This window comes from Cannabis sativa, chromosome 2 (genome assembly GCF_029168945.1).
Source record: "Cannabis sativa cultivar Pink pepper isolate KNU-18-1 chromosome 2, ASM2916894v1, whole genome shotgun sequence".
NCBI classification, from domain to species: Eukaryota; Viridiplantae; Streptophyta; class Magnoliopsida; order Rosales; family Cannabaceae; genus Cannabis; species Cannabis sativa.
This window is the reverse complement of record NC_083602.1, coordinates 52,145,393-52,171,157: the sequence shown is the minus strand read 5'-3', so window position 1 is coordinate 52,171,157 and position 25,765 is coordinate 52,145,393. Positions and strand designations below refer to the sequence as shown.

At 35.1% G+C, this 25,765-nt stretch overlaps 2 protein-coding genes across 2 annotated transcripts; both read right to left on the bottom strand.

Moving 5' to 3' along the window:
* Positions 1 to 9,187: 9,187 nt before the first annotated feature.
* On the bottom strand, positions 9,188 to 14,111 carry LOC115718617 (DEAD-box ATP-dependent RNA helicase 3, chloroplastic). Its single transcript, XM_030647431.2, has 10 exons — positions 13,454 to 14,111; positions 12,880 to 13,019; positions 12,378 to 12,792; positions 12,125 to 12,223; positions 11,661 to 11,885; positions 10,938 to 11,315; positions 10,350 to 10,493; positions 10,158 to 10,253; positions 9,723 to 10,063; positions 9,188 to 9,633 (listed from the first exon to the last, which is right to left on the bottom strand). The coding sequence occupies exons 1-10, from the start codon at positions 13,916 to 13,918 to the stop codon at positions 9,552 to 9,554; spliced, it is 2,385 nt and encodes a 794-aa protein (XP_030503291.2). The 5' UTR covers positions 13,919 to 14,111; the 3' UTR covers positions 9,188 to 9,551.
* Positions 14,112 to 18,457: 4,346 nt separating this feature from the next.
* On the bottom strand, positions 18,458 to 23,091 carry LOC115719640 (DEAD-box ATP-dependent RNA helicase 3, chloroplastic). Its single transcript, XM_030648757.2, has 7 exons — positions 22,481 to 23,091; positions 20,977 to 21,116; positions 20,473 to 20,887; positions 20,227 to 20,325; positions 19,779 to 20,003; positions 18,844 to 19,442; positions 18,458 to 18,752 (listed from the first exon to the last, which is right to left on the bottom strand). Exons 1-7 carry the CDS (start codon positions 22,916 to 22,918, stop codon positions 18,671 to 18,673), a joined length of 1,998 nt encoding a protein of 665 aa, XP_030504617.2. The 5' UTR covers positions 22,919 to 23,091; the 3' UTR covers positions 18,458 to 18,670.
* Between the last annotated feature and the right edge of the window lie 2,674 nt (positions 23,092 to 25,765).

Sequence of the window (25,765 nt, the reverse complement as noted above, 5' to 3'; positions counted from 1 at the left end):
GAAGAACTGTTTCTACCTCGCAGGTCTCTGTCTCGACAGCAAAACACTCTGTTGTTACAGAAAAGAAGCAGCACGGTAAGTTTGACAATTTCAAAGGGAAAGGAAGACGTTTCATTCCTATTTGCCATTTTTGTGGAGTAAAAGGTCACATTCGACCTAAATGCATAACCATGCATAACATGTTTAAATCTAATTACATTGGAAATAAACATGTTTTACAAAAACAAAAATGGGTTGTCAAAAACAAATGCTTGGTAGGTTCTACTTGTTTTAAAACTGTTGCTTCTAACATGTGGTATTTTGATAGTGGTTGTTCCAAACACATGACAGGTGAAAAAGAATTTCTTGTGAACATAAGACCAATGCACTGTGGAGAAGTTACATTTGGTAACGGTCTTACTGGTAAAGTCATAGGAATGGGAACTCTCAAGTTCGAAGGGCTTCCTAAACTAAAGAATGTCATGTTGGTTGAAGGACTAAAAGCTAATCTACTTAGCATTAGTCAGATTTGTGATCAGGGTTATTATGTGAGCTTTGATAGCAATCATTGCTATGTATATAATATTCTTGATGAAATTGTGTTACAAGGGCTGCGATCTAGTGATAATTGTTATACTCTCACTACGCATGCCACTTGTCATTCTGTCATTGAAAATGTTACTGACCTATGGCATGAAAAACTTGGGCACATTCACTTTAAAAATCTGAAAAAATTATCTGTTTCAGGGATTGTTCGAGGATTACCTAAATTAGGTAAAGAGTCATTGGGAAAATGTGGTCCATGCCAGTTAGGTAAGCAACTGAAAATTTCTCACAAGAGTGTCCCAGATGTGAATACTTCTAGAGTTCTCGAACTCTTGCACATGGACTTAATGGGTCCAATCCAGGTAGAAAGCTTGAATGGTAAAAGATATATTTTTGTTTGTGTTGATGATTTTTCTCGATTCTCATGGGTGGATTTTTTGAGAGAAAAATCTGATACTTTTGAAGCTTTCCAAACTCTGTGTTTGAAATTACGAGTTGAAAAAGATTGTAACATTGGCAAAATTGTTAGGATTAGGAGTGATCATGGTAAGGAATTTGAAAATACCGTATATGATGAATTTTGTAAAGCTAACGGTATTTCTCATGAATTTTCTGCTCCTAAAACTCCTCCACAAAATGGAGTGGTTGAAAGAAAGAATCGTACTCTAGCAGAAATGGCTAGAGTAATGTTGAATAGCAAGAAGCTCACAAAGCGCCTTTGGGCCGAAGCCATTAACAACGCTTGCTATACCATCGACGAGTATTCTTGCGCCCGGTACTCACAAAACACCATATGAAATCTGGAAAGGTAAGAAACCAAATGTAAGTCACTTTCATGTGTTCGGATGTAAGTGTTATATTTTACGAGATCGTGATTACATTGGTAAATTTGATTCTAAAAGTGATGAAGGTGTTTTCTTAGGATATTCCACAAATAGTAGGGCATATCGTGTGTATAACATGAGAACCCAAACTGTTATGGAATCTGCTAATGTTGTTGCTGATGATCTAAAAGATTTTTCTGAGTTTTCCACAGAAGAACAGATTGAAGATTTGCTTGAGAAACCTGCTGCTGAGGAAAAGGAACCAGACGAAGCTTCAGAAGCAGTCGTCGAGGTTACTGTGCAGGAATCTGTTGCTACAGAAAATCCAACAACAAAAGAATCTGAGTATCCTTTAAATTCAATCACTGATCCAATACAGAGGGAACCATCCTCCAGGGTTAAAAAGAATCATCCTTCAGATCTCATCATTGGAAACTTGGATGAGAGCATGGTTACAAGAAGAAAATATGCCAATATAATTCAATTTTTATGTTTTATTTCTTCTTTAGAACCTAAATCTGTAAAAGAAGCTTTAATGGATGAAGATTGGTTTTTAGCTATGCAGGATGAGCTTCATCAGTTTGTTCGAAACAAAGTCTGGAAAATGATTCCAAGACCACCGTTTGTGAACATCATTGGAACCAAGTGGATCTTCAAAAATAAGAGTGATGAGTTTGGCACTATCATTCGAAACAAGGCAAGGTTGGTCGCCCAAGGATACACTCAAGTTGAGGGTGTTGACTTTGATGAAACATTTGCTCCAGTAGCTAGACTGGAATCGATCAGGTTACTTCTTTCCATAGCTTGCATTCTTGGTGTTAAATTGTATCAAATGGATGTCAAATCCGCTTTTTTGAATGGGCTGTTAAAAGAAGAAGTGTATGTGGAACAACCTAAAGGGTTTGAGGATCCACATTTTCCTGATCATGTTTATAAGTTAGACAAGGCATTGTATGGTCTAAAACAAGCACCACGTGCTTGGTATGAGCGTCTAACTGAATTCTTGCTTTCTCATGATTACAAGAGAGGAAATGTTGATAAAACACTTTTCATCAAAAACATTAATTCTGATGTGATTGTTGCTCAAATATATGTTGATGATATTGTGTTTGGCTCTACCTCTAACTCTGAAGTGCAGGTTTTTGTTTCCCAAATGCAAAAGGAGTTCGAAATGAGTATGGTAGGTGAACTCACTTACTTTCTCGGTCTTCAAGTGAAGCAATCAGATGAGGGAACTTTTGTCACTCAAAGCAAGTATGCAAAGAATTTGGTGAAAAAGTTTGGCCTTGAGAAAGCCAAACATACCAACACTCCCATGAGCACAACTTTGAAATTAAGCAAAGATGAACAAGGAGTAAAGGTAGATCAAACCTTGTATCGAAGTATGATAGGAAGTTTGCTTTATCTTACTGCTAGTCGTCCTGATATTTGCTATAGTGTTGGTGTTTGTGCTCGTTATCAGGCTAATCCCATGGAATCCCATCTTTCTGCTGTGAAAAGAATAATTCGCTATGTAAATAGCACTATTGATTTTGGGATTTGGTTTTCAAAAGACACTAATTCTAACCTTGTTTGCTTTAGTGATGCTGATTGGGCAGGTAATGCTGATGATAGAAAAAGTACTAGTGGTGGATGTTTCTATCTTGGAAACAATTTGGTTTCATGGCATAGCAAGAAGCAAAACTCAATCTCTCTGTCCACAGCAGAGGCTGAGTACATTGCTGCGGGTAGTTGTTGTACCCAATTGTTATGGATGAAACAAATGATGGCAGATTATGGGTTTGATTTGAAAACTTTAACCATTTTTTGTGATAACACTAGTGCTATAAACATTTCTAAGAATCCTGTTCAACACTCTCGCACTAAGCACATAGACATTCGTCATCACTTTATTAGAGAGCTTGTGGAAAATAAAATTCTTGTCTTAGAATATGTTGAAACTAGCAAACAAATTGCAGATATTTTTACTAAAGCTCTTGACTCGGTCCGATTTATTTCTCTAAGGAAATCCTTAGGGGTTTGTACTGTTTAATGCTTTTATTTTTTCCATAATCCTTGATATTTGCGTTGTCTTAGAGTTCATAATGTCTTGTCTTTGTCCTAGAAGAAAATTTCAACCTTAAAAGAATTTCAGTCATTATTTTATTGCTAATGTTGTAATATTATGATGTCATACAGGTTTGTCAGGAAAAATTGTCCACTCCTCACAGGAATATTCAGGTTCATCAAACAGGGTTATGTAAGCTACCATTTTCGAATGTTGTTGTTCAAAAACTGTGTGTTCAAGCTCCATTGGATGAATAGAGCTACCTATCTCAATGTGTGAAAGCCATCTCTGAGTAAGTTGGAACTATGTAATTAGGAGTTATGTAGAAGATACGCTACCATTGAAAAGGGCTACCATTGAGGTAGTGTGACAGCGTCTCCTATGGGTACAATTTATCAGAAAAAGTCTTTTTGACAAATTGGGCAATGTTCCCTGCTTACACTTTCACACACTAATGCTTGACACAGTTTGTGGTAAAATTTGTTTCTTCTCGAAAATGGTGTTATAAAGCTATTACATACTGTTTAATGTGCTTTAATATTCTTGGTGATGGAGTCAATTTTTCCTGTGAACCGGTATGACGTCATTCTATTACTTCATTAGTTTGATAAATTAATTTCTGATTATTCTTATGAGTTTGATTTTTTCATCAGGGACAAAGACAAATGGACATTGTGAATTCTAGCTGCAAAAATATCAAGGTTATTTTATTTTTCTGTCTTTTAATCAAAAAATAAAAAAAAAAAAAAAAAATTCGTGATCGAGTAGTCAAGTGAGCTTTGTTAAAAATTTTGTTATTTTTTGTTATGTTTCATTATGTTCTTAGACACAATTTTTGCTCTTAAGTGGTGATTAGTGCTTTTTGTGTCTTGGTGTGTTCTCTTGTTGATTATTTGCATTTTTTTTCTTTGGGGGGCATATGTTGAAAAAATAAAAGAAAAAGGGGGGCATATTTTTTTTCGAATTCATTTTCGAATCCTTGTATATTTTTTTTTTCTTTTATTTTTTATTTTATGGAAACATGTTTTAATTGTATTTTTTATTTAGAATGTTTCCTTTATTTGTGGAGATTTGGTCTTTTTGATGTGTATAGGAAACTTGTAATTAAATAATTAATTATTTGTTGGTTTCCTTTTTGGTGGCAATTTCGGTTTTGGTAAGGGCCTTTAAATTCTTAGATTTTGTGGGGATTGTTGGTTTCCTTTTTTCATTTAAGGAAACATTGACCAAATTTTGAAAATTGTTTTTTGGTTTCCTTTTTGCTCTCCACACGTGGGTCAAAGGTAAGGAAGTTACCTTCCTTTTCAGTTTTTCTTTTTAAATTTGGGCATTTAAATTTGGAAGTTATATATTCTCAACTCCCCATTATCCCACGATCACATCTCTCTCTTCTCTTTTTATTGTTTTCTCTCAAAAGTCTAACATTGTTCAAAGTAAGAGGGTTTGTGTTCTAGGGTTTCAAAGAAAAAAAAATGGCCAAAACTAAGAATGCCCAACCATCCAAGAAGCCCACTCGTGGCTCTGCTTCTGCTTCACCGGTGTCTCCGCCTGTGCCGCCTGCTCCAGCAACCGGAGCTTCTGGTTCGTCCTCTGCTCCGACGAAGTCTGCCAAGAAATCGAAGACCCAAGCTCGAAAATCAGTGGCAAAATTCTCATCTCCTCTTGTTGGTGCCTCTCCTATTGCTTCTCCAACACCTGGGTTGGGTGATCATGATGAATCCCATTCATCCGATCACACATTATCGAAGTCCTCTTCTTCGAATGGTGCTCCTAATGTCGACCAAGCTTTGGTGACCTTGCCCACGGTGAGTTCTCGAACAAGGTCCAAGGTTTCCACTCCTTCAAAGCCTGAAGTGGTTAAACCTAAAATTGCATCCAAAGGGAAAAAGGTGGTTTCTTCATCTTCAAAGGGCAAAAATCTCAAGGAGAATCCCCCTTCGGTCTCTTCCTCGGATTCTGAACCAGAAGAAAGTGAGGAGGATCATGATTCAGAGGGTTTGTCCGATTCAAGTGAAGATTTTGTGCCCAAAGATCTTCCTGTTGTTGATGATTCTGGATCCGAGAGTGAAGAACCAGAAACTGAGCCTGTCACTACAGAATCTGCTCCAGTGCCTCCTGCTGTTCCAAAGAAGGACAAAGGAAAAAGGCCCATTGTCTCTAATCCTGTTCTTCCACAGAAAAGAAAGAGGCCCTCTGGTATTTCTCTTGATAACTTCAAGCCTCACTCTCATTATTTTTGTTATAATGATCATGCTAGAGATATGAAATTCTATGAGAATAGGAATTTTACTGTGGAGAAAAATTTTAATGTTATTGCTCATAAGCCTTTTGGAGTGTATAACATGCTGAAAGAAAGACAATGGGTAGATACCTTGATCGGTTTTGATGGGTATGTGGATAGAATTGTGAAGGAATTTTATGCTAACATCACTGATGAGTTTCTCGATGAGGACTCTTTCATGTTTGGCAAAGTTTTTGTCAGAGGACACTGGTATTCCTTCACTGTGAAGGATGTTGCTGAGGCTCTCAATTTGCCTATGGGAATTGAGCCAACTGATGTGGAGTTTGATCGTCAAAAGGTGTTCGGTTATCTCTCTGGTGATGATGAAATTGAACTTTCCGACATCATGCATATGTCTCAACTCACCTATCAACATGCTGCTCTTATGAGGTTTGCCCTATCCAATTGGTTTCCTTGCTCCAATCCGGTAAATGTTTCAAATGAACTTGCTTTCTTTTTGTATAAAGTTTCAATTGGCGCTAAAATTGATTTGGCTGACATGATTTGGGAGCAAATTGTCTCTCTTCGAAAGGGTAAGAAACCTAGGCTCAATCTCATTTTTCCTCACTTAATCTATAAAATTTTATCTGATCAAGAGGAATTGATTCTTGAGAATGAATCAATTGAGATGCCTGCTGTTGGAACCACTTTCAAAATTCCTGAGAAGCCTCCTCAAGGAAAAGCTGCTCAAAGAAAGGCTCGGTCTGCTTCCCCTGGTCTTACAAATGATCCTGCTGCTGGATCTGCTTCCACTTCTGCTCCTACAGAAATGGCAGAATTCAACTTACGTTTGGGAAGAATGGAGACCAGTCAGGCCTTGCTTCTTAGGAAGATGGACAGCATCATGAAATACTTCCGACCCAATGATGATGAATAGGTGGTTCAATCTTTTATCTTTTGTTTTTTATTAATGTTTATTTGAACTTATGACCTTGTCCATGTTTGTTTTTGTTAACTTTGGCTCCTTGATAGACAAAAAGGGGGAGTAGTATTATTTTTTGGATTCATTGAACTTTTTGTTACAACTCTGGACCCTTGGTTTTAGGGGGAGTTGCTTGTTTGTGGTTTAACACTTTTCCGTTTAAAAAGTTGTTTGTGGTTTAACACTTTTCCATTTAAAAAGTTGGGTTCTTCGGTTTGCAAGCTTTTCCGTCAAAAAAAAAGTTATATGTTTTATGTGTTAGAGAGCTTTCATGCAGGGGGAGTATTTTTTATACTCTTTAATCTTTAAAAAGCTATTTGCTTTGGTTTCTAACACTTGATGCAGGTTTTCTCATAATAAAATGTTTTGTCAATCAAAGTGCCAAAGGGGGAGATTGTTAATTCCATTTTTGGCATATTTAATTGACAAAAATATTTTATTATTTAATGTATATTTCGGCTGGCATATATTGATTTGGTTTCCATATTTGTGTAAATCAAACTTGAAAGGAAAGTTGTCTAGCTTTCCTATTTTTGGAAAAAAGGTAAAAATGGTAAGTTTGGTTACCCATTTCGTTTTTTATCTAACCAGCTGTTATTCTGATCTTGTGTTGAGTTTCCCATTTTCTAAGATCAGGTTTCTTGAAGAGAAAACCGGAGCTAGACTTTCCTTTTCTATAAAAGGAAAGTTGTAGTTACTGCCCACGATTCTGTATGTACAGAAACGGAAATTCCTGGACTGATTGAAGAATTATTTTAGGGAAGTTTCTAGTGGGTTGAGGTCTTGTTCAGACCGAATGTAAGCTGTCTATGAGATGTATATTCATTATAAATACATCTTATAGCTGCTAGGTTTTGTATCTCTTTTATACACTTAGAATTATATTCATATCTTAAGGAAAGAGTGTCTTTGTTATGTTAACTCTCTTATTCACTTTCATATCATAAGAAAAGAGAGTCTTTGATTTGTAGAGAAGAGTTGTTCTACTCTTACTCTGTTTATTTGTTGTTTGTATTGTCTTGAGTCTGTATTCAAGTCTACAACGAAGAAGAACATCAGTGCACCTTCGGGAGAAGGGTATTTACAAGCTTTCGGGAGATTGCTTTTGAAGTCTTGCATCGGGAGGATACAAGCACACAACCTTCGGGAGATGGTTGTATAGGCTTTCGGGAGATAGCCTTTAAGCCTTGAATCGGGAGGATTCAAGCACTCTTCAAGGTGATCGAAGGGAGTTCGAGCACTTGGAGTTTTATCAAGATTCGGTTAGTAGGTGGAATACATCAAGCTTGCGGCATACAATAAGAGGGAGTCTATTTATGCATAAGTCAATTACTTTGTATTTTTGATACCGATCTAATGAATCTTATCTCTGGGCGTGGCCCCGTGGACTAGTAACAATCTGAAAGGATTGTTGAAACCACGTACAAAAATCTTGTGTGTTTTTACTTTTATGCACTGTTTGTTTTTCTGGGTTTCTCTGGAGTTACGGAGTTGCATTCTGTAACTACAGAAAACCGTTTTCAGTACAAGTTTTATTATTCCGCATTTAATTAATCATTTAATTAAATAATCAAACTGGGAATATTAAAATACGGAATTTCAGTTTACTTACAGATGTTTGATGATGAAATCGCATTTACTTACACTCTTCTAATCAAGGGACTTGTTGCCAATCCCAACTTTCTCGACGATGTGAAGAAGTATGAGGAGTTTCTACAAGTATGGGGTGTTCACAAAGTATCCGATCCAATCCAATCCGCACGATCCAATCCAATCCAATCCGCAAAATGCGGATATCCGCACTTGTGCGGATTGGATTGGATTGAAAAATCTAAAATTCGCACTTGTGCGGATTGGATGTTGTTTGACCTCAAAAAGTAACTGATCCAATCCAATCCGTACTTAATTATATATATTTTTAAAAAATTATAATATGATATATATTTTAATTAAAAAAAGACACAAACTTCTAATTTCTTAATCTTTTTTAGTAATATATTGAGTTGGTGCATTTTATTTATTTTGTAATAAAAAACACAAGAAAAATAATTCTTATTCACATAGACACATACACATAAAGTTTAAATATATATACTAACTTATTTATTTTAGTAATTAGATACATATATATTTTAGTGTAAATCTAAAAATAAGTATATATGTATTGATATATATATGTATATTGGTTTAATTTGTATATAAATAGAGATGTAAATAGATTATTATTGGAGATTAAGAAACAATAGTCTTTTTTTTAATTTTTTTTCTATGAAATATTAAATAATTTATTATTAAAAAAATAACCGATCCAATCCGCACTATTGCGGATTGGATTAGATTTAAACTCTTATGCGGATCGGATTGGATCTAAAATATAAAATCTGCACTTAATGCGAATTGGATGTTGTTTGACCAAAAAAGTACGGATTGGATCGGATGAACACCCCTAACATCAACATTCTCTTGGGCGTGTAACCAAGTAAGTTTAGGCACTGTTATCCAAGTTAGGAAATATAAAGATTTTGAGACCTTATGAAATTAGAGATTAGCATAAAATTTGATAGAGTCCATGTTTGTAAGGATGATTGTGACTTTAAGTGAATTATTTATAGAATCCTTAAACTAATATCATTGTAGAATTTTAATGTTGGGTATATTGAAATTGTCAAAGCTATAATTAAAGAACTACATTAACTTAACACAGGAAATTGATTTAGTGTCAAAAGAAAACAATCAAACATTATATAGGGAACTAGATATCTACGAGAGGATAGTTCAAGCTTGATTGCTATAACTGTATGGAATGGCATCTCTAGATTTTGAATCAATTTGCGCAGCACAAACTAAAACACTGAGAACTGAGAAGTAGTGTGCTGCTGTCTCTGTGAACCACTCTGGCAAAAAAGGGGGAAGCCCTTGTGTCCTCCACAAGTCTAAAAGTCAGTGTTGGACTTAAAAACCGCCTCGTTTGCTCGGGCATTCTGATGCACGGTGCCCAGATTGCCCGCAGTTGAAACAGGAACCTCCAAAATTTCTGTGTTACAAGTTCATATTTAGTGTGTCAGAAATTGCACAAAGTACTAATGAATAAACAAATAATCCAAGAGAAATGTAGTAGCATACCTGTCTCCTCCCCCCCTTGATGGAGACCTACTTGATGATCTTCCTCCAATCAACCAATCATCACTACTGCCCCTAGAACTCCTAGACCAATCATCCCCACCACTCCTTGAGCTCCTAGACCAGCTACTGTTAGATTTTCTCACGCTACGACCACCACTCCTGAATAAATCATCATCGTTATCAGAACCGTCCCAACTTCTGGTGCTTCGGAAACCTCCTCCACGTCCTCCATAACTACGTCCCCCACCTCGTCCACCAGAACCTCGACCCCTACTTCTATCTCTGCTAGAAAACCTTCCATAGTTATCACTAGAAGGCCCGTCATCTTGCAAGGGTGGCAACTGCAATTGGCGCAACATATCTCTCCCATCAGTATTAAGTACACACAAACTTATGTTGTCATGCAAAAATCGTTATGATGGAAAAGTGACAAACCTTGGAGATCTTGGAAAGGGTGTTTCCAGGTGGTAATTCTCTGCTTAGCAACTCCTTTGCAACCTCCTCTGGAAGATCAAAAACTGCCCCTTGAACCTGACATAAATATGAGTAATACTTGTTATGAACCAAATCATGTGTATAGGAGCTCAAAGAATAGATAAGCACACCATATTGTAGATAGATACATACCCTTTCATCAGCAATAACAAAAATTTTCCCAACTTCATCAGCAGCTACAGAATAAACATCTGAAAGAAACCCAGTGACGGATCTAGCAGACAAGAATCCTCTTGCAAAGGCGGGATCTCGGGTCAATTGTAATGTAACCCAACCCTGAAATAGAAACATTCAGATTAAATGGTATAATCAAATGCTAATTGCATGACTTGGAAAATCACAACCTTACATGTTGATTACCCAACAAAGGGAAGGTTACATAATAAAAATGTTTTCACAATTAAATGATTGATAAGTGTGCTCTATAAGCTCTAAACAAAATCCTGTACAGCTATATTGAAAGTTAAACTCAGAGAAGCTCTAAATTTCATGAAAAATCATAAATATAGAAATTTACAGCACTCAAAGCAAAATTACTGCTAGTCTGCTAATGATGAAGGCTCTGAGGATAATAGGACTCCTTGAATCTATGTCAATTTTGTTAATTAGAGAAATAAGAACTCATAAAATATTGATTTAACAATTATCTCATTGGTTCTCTAGCACTGGAAAAATACATACTAAAATTAAAATAAGAATAAATCAGCACAAATACTGAACCTGCTCATGGTTGATAAGAGAGCGAGATGAAGGAGGCCGAGAGAAGCCACTCAGTTGAGCTATTGCAGCGGCAAGAGCATCTGTTCCTTGTTCATCAATAAGTTTTTGTGCAGTGGGGGTGAAATACTTGATCGATTCAGGATGAACTCCACTAAGAGTGGCAACCACGTGGTCAGCAGATGACCCCAAAACCTCATCAATAGATGGTGGGCTGACAAACTCAAATTTGCACCCAACATCGCGCTCAAGGGATCTTATTGTTCTCCTCTGGTTACTAGTAAACATCAAAATAGCAGAACCCTCTTTTCCTGCTCGTCCAGTACGACCAGATCGATGCACAAAGGTTTCTGGATCATTGGGAAGTTCATAGTGGATAACCTAAGAAAACAAGTAAAGAAGGAATTTATAATAAGCAGAAGAACAATCTAGATTTCTGTGTTCCACATGCTACATAAAGAACATATAGAGAAAACAAATGTTAAAGCTAATGATCCTGCAAATTCTTATTCAGAAAAAAAAAAAAAGTCAAATGTATATATGTTATTGTTATCTATCTGCTATAATCTACTGTCTAATTAGTTAGATCGCATATTTCTTTTCAAATTTACTCATACTGAATCAATTGAAAAAAAAAATGAATAGAGAAACACAGGGTAGCAGAGGATCTATTTAAGTGAGAAATTATGATAACAATTTGAAACCATCCAAAAGTATGGTACATACCAAATCGACATTAGGAATATCAAGTCCTCGAGATGCAACATCAGTGGCTACAAGAACAGTGAATTTCCCTTGCCGGAAACCGTTTAATGTTCTCTCTCTCTGATGCTGTGATATATCTCCATGCAATGCCTCAGAGGCTATACTATTTGTTAATGACATTGAGACTTCATCAGCATCTCTTTTGGTTTGTGTAAAGACAATGGTCTTCCCACCTTTTGCATACACCTGAAAAATAAAGTTTTCACAGTTAAGAAATACTGGTCCTTTCTAATTGTAAACTTATACATGATTCAGTTATACACCGGAAGAATGACACAGTTCTATAGGGGAGGAGATAACAGCAGCAAGGAAGTCAAACTACAACAGCATACCATAGTAGTGTCATTTCATTATTCAACAGGAGTAAAAAACAATTCTTTAAAAACATTATAAGCAAAAGCAAAAAAACGGAAGCCAATACTCACAGTAATAAGATCGCCAAGAATGGTCCGCTTTGATGTTGCAGTGGTTGATAAGGCATAAAGTTTGATTCCCTCTGCAAGCTTTTCATCTTGCTCACCAACCTTGAAGAAAAGATAAAAAAGAACATCAGTAACAACTTTTTAAATTAATATTCCATACTAACATAAGGTGTAGCTTATCAATGATATTTGATAATCCACAAGGAATGGAACAATGATATTTTGAATTTAACTTAAGACCAAAGACAAAAAGTACCAAATCAATAGTCATTGGATTGTCCAAATGCTTCCGCGATAGCTTTTTCACCCAACCAGGCATGGTTGCAGAAAAAAGCATACTCTGTCTCTGAGTTGGAAGCTGTTCCAAGATTAATTCCACATCCTCCTCAAACCCAACCGCAAGCATTTGATCAGCTTCATCAAGAACCAAAAACTGAACTTCTCCCAATTTGAGGCTTTTACCATTTATCAGATCAATAATTCTACCAGGGGTTCCAACAACTACATCGACTCCACGGGAAAGAGCACTTTGTTGCGTAACATAAGACACACCACCATAAACACATACAGTACTTAAATGAGTTGCTGATTCTTTGATCTCCTTTTCCACTTGTTTTGCCAACTCACGGGTTGGTGCAAGAACCAAAACTCTAGGTAGACGACCACTCCGCCTGTGAAAAGTATACAGTAAGTTAAGAAACCATTCAAACAAATTTTAAAGGTAGCCGAGTCTAACAAATTTGGCATAATTTGTCTACCTCTGAGAACCTCTTTGTTGTTCATCATCTTCAGTGAGGCGTTTAATTATAGGGATTCCGAAAGCTAGAGTCTTCCCAGTTCCAGTCTTTGCACGGGCAATGATGTCTCGACCCTCTAATGCTGGGACTAGCACGGCCCTCTACATTGTTGCAGAAAACAGTAATTTGTGAATCATTAACAATTAATACTTCACAGAAAAGCGAACTTTGAATGGAAAATAAGTGAAATATACAAAACAATAACAAGGAATAAATGTAAGTTCAGGGTTCAATGAGAAGTAAATATATTATAGTCACATTGTGTTTGTGTAGCTATATAACATATTTTTCCAGCGAATGAGTAGCTCAATTTAATCATCTAAACATAATAATCAAACTTGTGTCGAGCTTGAGCTAGCTAAATTGGAGTTAAAACGTTAAGAAAAACAGCTGAATTTCCAGTAGGCGCTTATCAAAAAGTATATACTATGTATTTGTATGTATATATATATAATATAATTAGAAAAACAGCTAAAATTTAATTAAGATAAATTTGTAAAAGCCAAAGAAATGAATGAATGGTGAAGAATTGAACCTGAATAGGAAAAAGGCTAGTAATCCCACGTCTCTCCAAGGTCTCAACAAGGCGAGTAGGCAAACCCAACTTGGCCACAGCGAGCTCATCTCCATCGACTGAATCAGAACCCGCCTCACCTTCAGACTCATACTCATCCTCGTCACTAACATCCAGAGAATCCTCCTCAAAGTCACCAAGCCCTTTGAAAGCCTCTTCACTGAGTACCGAATTGGGTGTAGCAATGGCAGAAGCAACCAAGCTAACACCCAGTCGAGACCCACCTTTCTTGCTATAAGCTCTCAAAGCACTACCAAAGTGAGACTTATCCTGAAATGGCAAAGAAGTAGTAGTAGCAGTAGTAGTAATAGTAGTAGAAGAGGAAGAAGCCGTTGAAGCAGTTGAAGTACAAGTCGAGACTCTCCTGTAAGACTCTACTAGAGTGGGTGCCGAGTACATAGAAGAGACACCGATAATAGAAGCCATATTGGTAGAGCTTTGAGTTTGAAGACCAAAATGGTGGATGAAAGTTGTGGAAGAAGAAAGAAGAGGCGTTTTTTGGTTGGGGTTTTGGAGAGGGATAAGGTAAAAATATGCAGAGGGAGAGGGGATAAGGCCCTTGAGTTTGAGATACTAAAAATGAATGGCCTTGTAAACCTCCACCTAGTCTCCTCCCTCACTACATTTTTCGCTTTATATACTACTGATATTTCTCTTCTTCTTCTTCTTATCGGGTACCCTCCATTTCCTAACCGGGTCGACCCGGCTGCTTGAATTTGTTTTTATTATTATTATTTTTTCTTCCTTAAAGGAGGGATATTTTCTTACACAAACCTTGTGGATAATTTTTTCCTTTTTCATTTTTGTTTGCAATTTTAAGAAAAAAGTTATATTAGAATGTTTACTACTACAACATTTTACTTCTTTTTCTTTTCGAACAATGACTACAACATTTTATTTTGAGGATGGAGAAATAATTATTTTTGTTCATTTTTTTCGAAAGTTCATACATAAAAAATATGTACAAGATAGTAGTATAGTGATAAATTAGCATAATGTATCAATATTTTTAGAAAAAGTATTGATATTAGATATTAATGGTATTTAACATTATTTTGAGATGGTGCTTTATAAATAATTAATAGTTTTCTATAATATTTATTAAATTAAAATATTCACTGAGAAAGATTATTAATTATGTTAGAATCTAAAGTTAGATAATTGTGAGTTATGTGAGTTAGTTAGTAGTGTTAGGGAGAGTTAGTTATAACCAATTTACCATTATTTATTGTAATTTGAGCTATATATATATAGGGACACGATTTTGTTCCGTGATATACTTTTACGGAATGTATTACGTGGTACATTAGATGAGTCTCAGGGTACATTAAATGGGTCTTAGGGTTCGTACCATTTTTTAACTCTAATTACCCCTAGATCAACCCTAGCCCTCAGATCAAATAACTCCCTCATCTAATGATTGTCGTACATCACGGAATACATTCCGTAAAAGTACATCACGGAATATATTTCGTAAACTTACATCTATATATATAACTCTTTCTATGTAATTCTAAGTTATTTTATTGAGAATCACATTTTCCTCTTTTTTTTACTCTCTCTCAACTAACGTGGTATCATAGTAGAATTTTTCCTAAATCTTAATCGTTTTCTTGCTTTCCTTCTTGTGCTAGCTCATGGAGAAGGAATTCAAACTCAAATTTCTTCTGAAACTTCAAATCGCTTTGTTGCTTTAGATTAGAATAATCATCCAACTCCAAATGATGTTCGAAGTCCTTATCATCTCTATAATGGTGATTATCCTGGAGCAAGTTCAGTTCTTAAAGCTTTATCTGGATGTGAAAATTACAGCTCATGCAGAAGAGCTACGACAGTTGCACTAATTGCTTGCAAAAATTACCAGCTTCAGATGAAGACAATGAAGCTTACGACATGAGAAATCGATGTAATAATCTTGTGATTTCGTGGATATTACATGTTGTATATGGAGACATAGCGGAGAGCATCGTGTATTTGGAAGATGCTACAACAATTCAGCCTGATCTTCTAGAACGTTTTCATCAAAAGAACGCACCTCGTGTCTTTGAAATAATTCACAATAAACAGGCTCTTGTACGAGGATCTAACAATGTTACTTCATATTTCACTCAACTCAAATCATTGTGGGACTTGATTCAAAAATATAGGCCTCAGCCAATGTGCAACTGTGGAGCCATGAAGATAATCCAAGAATACCAAGATGAAGATCGTGTTCTTGAGTTCTTGGTATGGCTGAATGAGTCTTACAATGGTGTTAGATCTCAGATTTTGATGCAAGATTCTCTCCCAACATCAACAAAGTATATGCTTCACTTATTCAAGAAGAGAGACAGAGGTGTTTGACAATTTCTCCCACTGAAGTTGACAAGTCTACTTCAAATTCTAGTCAATTTACTAGAAGTGTTCAACTTAATAATTTTAAAATGGTATACACCCAATGTGGCATGACAAGTCACACAATGTCTAAATGCTGTAAAGTACATATTGTATGGAAAATTTTCCAACAGAAGTGCTTCTTCATCTAGGAACAACTATCATAATTCTTTTGGACAGAATAATGGAAATCACCCTTGTTAGAATATATGACCTGAAATGTTAAACCTGTTTATTAAGTGTAACTGTTTTGTTATAGAGTTGTAAGTACAATTGTCATAATGGTAGGACAGTTATGACAGTTAGTACTCTTATATGTTTAGTTAGCTATATATATACACTAGACTCCAATTCATTTGTACTTTTAAGTAAGTATAATACTCAATTTGTAGGGTATTACTTAATTCAATAAAAGAGAGAAAATTCAGTGTGCTTGTATGTGTGTGGTTGTGCATTTGGTTATGTGGGATATTCTTTAGTGTGTTCTTTGGAGATCCCTTGCTGTGTGAGATCATAGGCTATTCCTACAACCCTGATACTCATGGAAAACCATCAACCGCTAACATCTCATAAGTGATGAATAATAAGAATGGGGATACCTTAGTAGTAGATCAAGCTTTTGTGACCAGTTTCACTCCCCCTCAATTGAAACTGAGCCTGTTTCAAAACTATGGTTTTATCTGTTTCTAGTCAAAATGAGCATGGTTCTCTTTAGCAAGCTCATGGAATCCCTGAATGAGATAATGCAATGGATATAGAGATCACTTAACTAGAACAGAACCAGACTTGGACTGTGGTAACTTCACTATACCATCAACATGTTATTAGTTGCAGATGAGTCTATAATATAAAATACAATGTAGATGGTTTGATAGAGAGGTACAAAGCCAAGCTTGGAGCTAAGGGGTACAATCAAGAGGAAGGTTTGGATTAATCAGATACATTTGCTCCAGTTACCAAACTAGTCACAATTTAGCTAGTTATTGTTTTAGCTGCAATTCATGGTTAGTATTTGCACCAGTTAGATGTTAACAATGCTTTCTTACATGGAGACCTCCATGAGGATGTATATACAACTATACATCTAGGGTATAGTCTTAAGAGGGAGACTATGCCACCAAATGCAGTATGTAAGCCCAACATGTTCCTATATGGACTGAAACAAGCTTCTAGACAGTGGATTGAAAAATTCTCGACTGCCCTAGTTGATGAAGGCTTCAAGCACTCAACTATTAACCATTCCCTCTTCATGAAGTATTTCAAAACAGGTTTCCTCATCTTACTAATCTATATTGATGTACCATTCTGGTTAGCAAAAATTTAATAGAGTTGGAAGCTCTTATAGTTAAACTAAACACAAGATTCAAGCTCAAGAATATGGGATAATTGAAGTATTTCCTTGGTCTTGAAATATCCAGATCTTGATAAGGTATTTTCATGTCTCAAAGACCCTATGCCCTTCAATCACTTGAAGATTTTGGTTATTTTGGAAGCAAATCAATTAGTATCCCATTGATGCTAATATAAAACTTTGTCAAGATGAAAAAGATAAACCTACAGATTCAATGGTGTATAGAAAGATTGTGGGTAAGCTGCAATACTTTACTAACAAGACTTGATATTTCATAATCAGTGAACAAACTGAGTCAATTTTTAGCCTCTCCACAGACCAAGCATCTTCATGCAGCATAGAGAGTTTTGCAATACAAAAAGTCTTGTCCAAGATAGGGGATATTTTTATTTTTGAACACCTATACTGATTCAGATTAGGGAGCGTGGAATGAAACCATAAGATCAATAACCAGAAACTGCATTTTCTTAAGCCATTCCTTGATCTCTTGGAAGAGCAAAAAGCAACATACAGTGTCAAGGTCTTCAGCTGAGGCTGAGTACCGAGCAATGGCTAACACTACTTGTGAGTTAGTTTAGTTGCTTTCTTTGTTCAAAGAATTAAAAATTGAACACAAAGGGCCTGTAATAATGTATTGTGACAATAAGTCAGCACAACACATAACAGTCATTCCAGTGTTCTATGAAATAACTAAACACATTGAGATTGGCTGTCTTGATTCGTGAAAATGTGTAACAAGGTGTTATCAAAACAACTCATGTTTCTTCAAAAGATCAATTAGCTGACATTCTAAAGGCTTTGTTTCTAAACTAGTTTAAAGCTCTTAAAGACAAGATCGGAACTCAAATTTATTCGAATGAGAATCATATTTTCCTCTCTTCTACTCTCTCTCAACTAACAAATCAATCTTTTAACATATTTACTGCTTAAAATAAAATATAATTGAGTTGCAATAAATACAATACTATTAACTACTCATAATAAGTGCGGTTAAAAGACCACGTATGTTTGCAAATTGTGTTAAGGAAAAAAAAAAGTGTGTCTAGTATCTCTTCTTAGAATACCATTGACAAAAATAAAAAAAAATCATGTTAATGCATAATACACGTGCATGTCTGTGACTTGTCGGATCATGTAATTTGTAATTTTTTTCTTAAAGAAATACACTTCTTTCGGCTAACTTCAAAAGAAATATACTTGACACTAGAATCAAATAATATATAAATATATATATTTATATATATATAAATCATTTTAAATAAACAATGAGATTACAGGAGAAAATTCCAATATCTTGGTTCGCATATGGATCTTACTACATTTGATAAATACAGCGGGACAGGAAGCCACTTTGTTGGCTGCCATACCAGTAAAGCAATTTCTTGTGTTTTACGTTTGCCCTGGCCCTTAGAAGCCCTACAGTCCTCCACAAGTCTAAAAAGTCAGTGTTGGACTTAGAAACCTCCTCGCTTGCTCGGACAGTCTGATGCGCGGTGCCCAGATTGTCCGCAGTTGAAACAAGAACCTCCAAAATCCCTGTATTCAAGTTCATATCTAGTCAGTAACACAATGAGTAATTGGATAAAGTTATAATACAAATTGCTGAAAGAGAATGTATATAGCATACCTGTCTCCTCCTCCTCCCCTTGATGGAGACCTACTTGATGGTCTCCCCCCGATTAGCCAATCATCCCCGCTGCTCCTTGAGTTACCAGACCAACTATTGTAGGGCTTTCTCATACTTCGACCACTACTCTTGAATGAATCGCCATCATTGTCAGAACTGTCCCAGCTCCTGCTGCTTCGAGCACCTCCCCCACGTCCCCCATAACTACGTCCCCTGCCTCGTCCACCAGAACCTCGTCCACTACTTCGACCACTACTCCTGCTTGAATAATCATTGTTATCAGAACCGCCCCAACTCCTAGAGGTTCGGAAACCACCCCCACGTGCCCCGTAGCTATTCCCCTCACCCCGTCCACTACTAAAACTAGCAACCGCGCGGTCAATAGATGACAATGACTCTAATGATTCCGCAATCTCATCCTTAGTTGGTGGGGTAACAAACTCAAATTTGCACCCAACATCACGCTCAAAAGACATGACTGTTCTCCTCTGGTTACCAGTAAACATCAAAATTGCAGAACCTTCTTTTCCTGCCCGTCCAGTACGACCAGATCGATGCACAAAGATTTCTGGATCATTGGGAAGTTCATAGTGGATAACCTAAGGAAAAAAGTAAACAATGAATTTTCAATCAGCAGAAATAACAATCTAAATTTCTGCTCTTTACAGGCTACAATAAAGAGCATGCAGAGAAAAAAAAAATGTTGAAGCTAATGACTGAAACATAAACTGAAGTTGGAAAAATTGAAGGTATAGTAGTACTAAAAGATTTCACACATAATAAGAAATGATAATTCAGCACAAATAATCACTTTACAACTTGCTCGAAATGAATTAATAGCATACGTATACATTGGCTTAGGAAACTGAAATTGAGAAACAAAGTAGCAGGATATGGTGATAATTCAAAGACCGATAAAGGGTATAGGTAATTACCAAATCAACATTAGGAACATCAAGTCCTCGGGCTGCAACATCAGTGGCTACAAGCACATTAAATCTCCCTTGCCGGAACGCACTTAAAGTTCTCTCTCTCTGATACTGGGATATACCTCCATGCAATGCCTCAGAGGCTATGTTATTTGATAATAACATTGAGACTTCACTAGCATCTCTTTTGGTTCGAGTGAAAACAATGGTCTTCCCACCATTTGCATAAACCTGAAACATAAAGTTTTCAAAGCTAAGAAATACTGCTCCTTTATAGCTTTGAAAGTAAGCTGACATTATACATATTACAGTACAGAAACAATCCACAAATTCCAGAAGAATGATGCATTTTTTAGAAGAAAGGAAAGAACTTTTCTCAGGTTGACATTTTAACAATATTCTTGATAACAGTTGTAAGCAAAAAACATATCAAATAAAGGCAGCCAAAACTCACATTTATAAGATGACCGAGAATGGGCTGTTTTGAAGATGCATTGGCTGATACGGCATAAAGTTTGATTCCCTCTGCAAGTTTTTCCTCTTTGTCACCAACCTTGGGAAAAACAAAAAATGATTAACAACAGCATTCAAAATTTATATTCCTTGCTAAAATAAGATGTAGCTTATCAAAGGTATTTGATAATCCACAGAACAACAATGAAAACTTTGAATTTAACTTCAGAGCAAATAAAAAAGGTACCAGATCAATAGTCAAAGGATTGTCTAGATGCTTTCGTGCTAGCTTTTTCACCCAACCAGGCATGGTTGCAGAAAAGAGCATACTCTGTCTCTGAGCTGGAAGCTGTTCCAAGATTAATTCCACATCCTCCTCAAATCCAACAGCAAGCATTTGATCAGCTTCATCAAGAACCATAAATTGAACTTCTCCTAATTTGAGGCTTTTACCATTTATCAGATCAATAATTCGACCAGGAGTTCCAACAACTACATCGACTCCACGTGAAAGAGCATTTTGCTGTGCACTATAAGGCACACCTCCATAAACACAGACAGTACTTAAATGAGTTGCTGATTCTTTGATCTCCTTTTCTACTTGCCTTGCCAACTCACGGGTTGGTGCAAGAACCAAAACTCTAGGAAGACGACCACTCCGCCTATGAAATATATAAAGAAAGTTAAGAAATTCCCAAAACAGATTTTAAAGGAAAATGAGCTAATAATAACTTTGACATAATTCTTCTACCTCTGAGAACCTCGCTGCTCTTCATCATCTTCAGTGAGGCGTTTAATTATAGGAATTCCAAAGGCTAAAGTCTTTCCAGTTCCAGTCTTTGCGCGGGCAATGATGTCTCGACCCTCTAATGCCGGGACTAGAACGGCTCTCTACATTGTTGCAGTAATGTATGAATCATCAGTGACTTAACAAAATAACTAACACTTCACATAAAAGTAAGGCTTTCAATGAAAAATCAGGGATAACTGTGAGTACAGGGTTCGATCAGAAGTAAAAAAACGTCATACATATAAATTTATGCAGAGAGAGAGCTTGTGTAGCTTTATAACTAAATTTCATCACATAACCACAATAATTAAAGAGTTTTCGCGTTTAGTAACACTTTTATTTTTTTAATTTTTTAATCGCAAAAAAAGTAAAATTTGTATTTTTAAAAAACAAAAATGTATTTTATAATTACTTTATTTTTTTTTATTTTAAAATCAAAAAATAAAATATATTCTGTAACTTTTATTTTCATTTTTATTTTTAACTTTATTTAAGTCGGGTTCGTAGCCGTGGTCCGAATCCAGGAATGGAGTCATACTCCCAAAGTTTAGGTTTGAGTCAGAATCTAAAATATTGATTATGAAAAAAAATTTGTTTAGTGATATTTTTGTTTTCAAAATTTTAAAAAATTTAATTCTAAATTAAAATTAAAAAATAAAAACAATTTTATATAACAATTTTTTTTTAAATATTAGCACCCTAAATTTCACAGAGTCCCTTAGCAAAATAACTTCTTACAAAATTTTATTAGCAAAATAATAAAGTTTAGGGTGATTCTACAATGCACCCCCTTAAAAGGGATGTACTGGTGCACCCTTAACTTGTTTCGGCATCCAGAAAAAAAATTTAGTCTAATTTTTTTTCATATTCATGTACGTTATAGCTATTTAAGATATCCTACAAAATTTTGAAAAAATCGGAATAATTTACAATATAGAAAATAATGTTCAAACAGTTTATTTTACACGCGTATAAAATAAAATAGTCACGCGTGCAACACACTGTTTGAACATAATTTTCGGCATGTTAAACTTTTCCAAATTTCTTAAAATTTTGCAGGATGTTTGAAATAAGTATAACGTACATGACCATGAGAAAAAATTTGACTAAAAAATTAGTTCGGATGCTAAAACAGATAGGGGTGCATCAATATATCCATTTTAAGGGGTACATTGTAGAATTTTCCTAAAGTTTATATGCGAAATAAAAAGGCCATTTGATCATTTTACGACCATAAATTTACAACTTACACAGTGCAACAATTACAGTGCCAATGAAAATGTAAATTCAATGTCGTTATTTTGCTAATTTTAACATTTTCATAGTTTGGCCAATTTCGTTAATCCGTAAATATATATAAAGAGCTTAGAATGAGGATTAAATCCTTAAGTTTATCCAATTAGGACTGCAAACACATAACAATTTTGATTCGAACCAAAGAAAGAGAAGTAGCGAAAAATAGTACCTGGATAGGGAAAAGGTTAGTAATTCCACGCCTCTCCAAGATTTCAACAAGACGAGCAGGAAGACCCAACTTGGCCACAGCAAGCTCATCACCATCAACAGGGACAGAACCAGGCTCACCTTCGGAATCGTACTCATCGTAGTCACTAACATCAACAGATTCCTCGTCAAAATCACCAAGCCCTTTGAAAGCTTCTTCACTTAGTACCGAATTGGGAGTAGCAATTACAGAAGCCACTAAGCTAAGACCCAGACGAGACCCACCCTTGTTGTAATAAGCTCTCAAAACACTGTTGGAGTGAGACTTATCGGGAAATGGCAAAGAAGAGGAAGAAGAAGGGGGCGCTGAAGCAGTGGTTGTGGTACAAGATGAGACTCTCCTGTAAGGTTCCAAACTGGGTGACTGGTACATGAAAGAGACACCGGTAATGGAAGCCATTGTTTCTTATCTTTCTTCTTCTTCTTCTACAGTTGTTCTGGTTCTGGGTTTTCGATGAAACTTGTGTAAGAAGAAAGAAAGATAAGAAGCGGCGTTTGGTTGGGGTTTTGGAGAGGGATAAGGGTGGAGCAAAAATAGGGCAGTTTTATAGATATCACTGTAAAATTGGAAGGAAATATAAGATAGATAAATGAATAAATATGGTATTTATACTTAATATTATTTCATAAATACGATTTTTCCAAAAATATTTATTTTATTTTGTTTTTGGGTTTTTTTCATTTTTCACAACTAATCAGTTTTTTTCTTACATTTTTACAAAAATCTATATAGAAATCAACATAACAATCAATTTGACAATTTAAATTGTAATCAAAATTTATATAATAACTCACATAAAAACTACTAGAGCAACCTAAAACATAAATTTAAAAAAAAGAATTAAAAAATAACATGTAGAGTAATTTCTGTAATTTTTTTTTTTTTTATAAAAGCTAAAATTTTTTTATAACGTGGTGAACAAAGTCACACATGATTAACAATGCAGCAAATTACAATTAGTGGTGGAACCTCCTTGAACGAGGATATCTCATCATCTAACTGAAGGGCATGTGTTTGCCAAATCATGAGTGCAGAATTGTTATCGCGAGTCACATGAGATAAAACTGTCCTCGAAAATTTAGATAATAAAGTTATAACGTCTTCAAACAACACTCCATCACATTGAAAAATACCTTCTCATTATTAATAGTTGTCGCCAGAACTAGCGAAATCGAAAAAACATGGCAACATCAAACCAAAAAACATAGTTATATTAGAATGACAATCTTCAAAATAAAAAATAATATACAAACATAGAATTTAACACACAACCCATATCACTAGCTCGACATTACTAAACAACTAAAAAAATCAACAAAATTTCTAAGTATAACTAGCCAAAGGTGTTATCGTTTGGCTAGTAACAATATACTAGCACCCTAATTTAAAACTGTTAAAAATCAATATCAAACATATCATATTTAAAATTAAACTTATCAGTAGGCCCTCTACAAAATAACCTACAAAATGACAAAAAAATAAAATTCTATTACCACACAATATAATAAAAAAAAGTAATGTGAAAGAGCGATGAAAAACCAATCCATATTAAATATAAGGACTTAAACATATTTGAAATACTTATATGTTAAAAGTAAAAAATTGTTAAAGTATAAATTATGAGCACAAAATGGATCCTTTCTCTTGTTCATTGACCATACTATAAAACTACTCTAAACAAATAGGGACAAGCCATAATAATAGAACAAAAGCCATAAAAAACACATAAGTGTTACGAAAATTAAGAACAATACGCAAGTGTACGTAATCAAGTAGTAAACTCACGCAGGTGAGGTCGAACCACAGGGAATTGGATTAATTACTACTAAACTATACTTATAATTCTATTTGGCAAATCAAAAGTATTTATGATTGAAAAAAGGAAGAAAGAAATTCAAGAAACTTAAAGAAACAAGTGAATATTAATCAAGATGAGAGATTAGGGAGGAGAATCCTGTTGTTAGTTTACCACAATTGTTAATGTCTAATTGCTAACATTTTCTTGAAGTGAATGACAGATTATGAATTAACCTAACTCTTTTCAGATCTTTTAGGTTCTAAATCACACGTTCTCTAATTAATCTCTTAATTAAACTAACATGGAATCAGCATTAAGCAATAATCTAATTGTCACAAAGGCTATGGAAATACTCTCGTTTCACATCAAAACCTAGATTATCCAATTTTAGCATTCTCAATTCTCACTTTTCAGATTTTGAATTGAGATCATAAAACATGTAGAAGGTGATCAAGCTTGCACATGGAATTAAGCACAAATATAGATAATTTCACATATAAAGACTGAAGGAATGGCAATTATTCATTAACTAGGCAAAACTTAATACAACATTCATCAACCTCCCTAAATAGGAGTTTAGTTCAAAACATCCATAATCAAATCCATAATTAACATTGAAACAGAAAATAACATAGAAAAATTAAAGAGAAGAGAAAGAACTAGTTGAAGCAATTGATCTGGGTCGCCACAAGCTGCTCTTCTAGCCTCCTCCTTTGTTTCTAGGGCTCCAAATCTGAATGAACCCTAATTTTCACGAGCTTCCTCTATTTAAATCAAGTCTCATCTTTAAAATTCGTGAAATTACAAAACTGCCCAAAAATCCCGTCTCTGGGTCCCCGTCGCGACTGGCAATGCTCCCGTCGTGACGGGGTTAAGCATCGAATTCTTAAAAAACTTTTTGCCAGTTCCCGTCGCGACTGGCATGTTCCCCGTCGCGACTGGAACAGGCAGCGACACAAATATTTGGTTTTTCTTCTCGATTCTTTCACCACGCGTCCTCAATTCTTGTACATACTTTCTTTAAACACCCAAGGACCTGAAACAAAAGAATCAAGCGTAAAATAGCCCTAAAACTAGAAACAAAGAGTGAAAACTAACCGAAAATATGACCCGAAACTTAGACTAATTTTAGCCTAACAATAAGTCGTAAAAGGCAACAAAACTATCAAAAAATAGTGCAAAAATTTGTGCGATCTCATATATATTTTAAGTTTAAACATATATAATATTATTTGAATAGCTAGTAAAAAAAACAAATCAAATAATCATATATAAATATATAAATATAAATACAAATAATAAAAAATATTAAAAAATATTTTATTCAATTTATATAACAAAACTATGAATTAATATCACCAAGATTAATTAGAGAACATATAAAATTCAAATGTCTCTGTATCAATAAAATTTAAATAGAATTAAATAAGATAGATAAAATCAGAAAT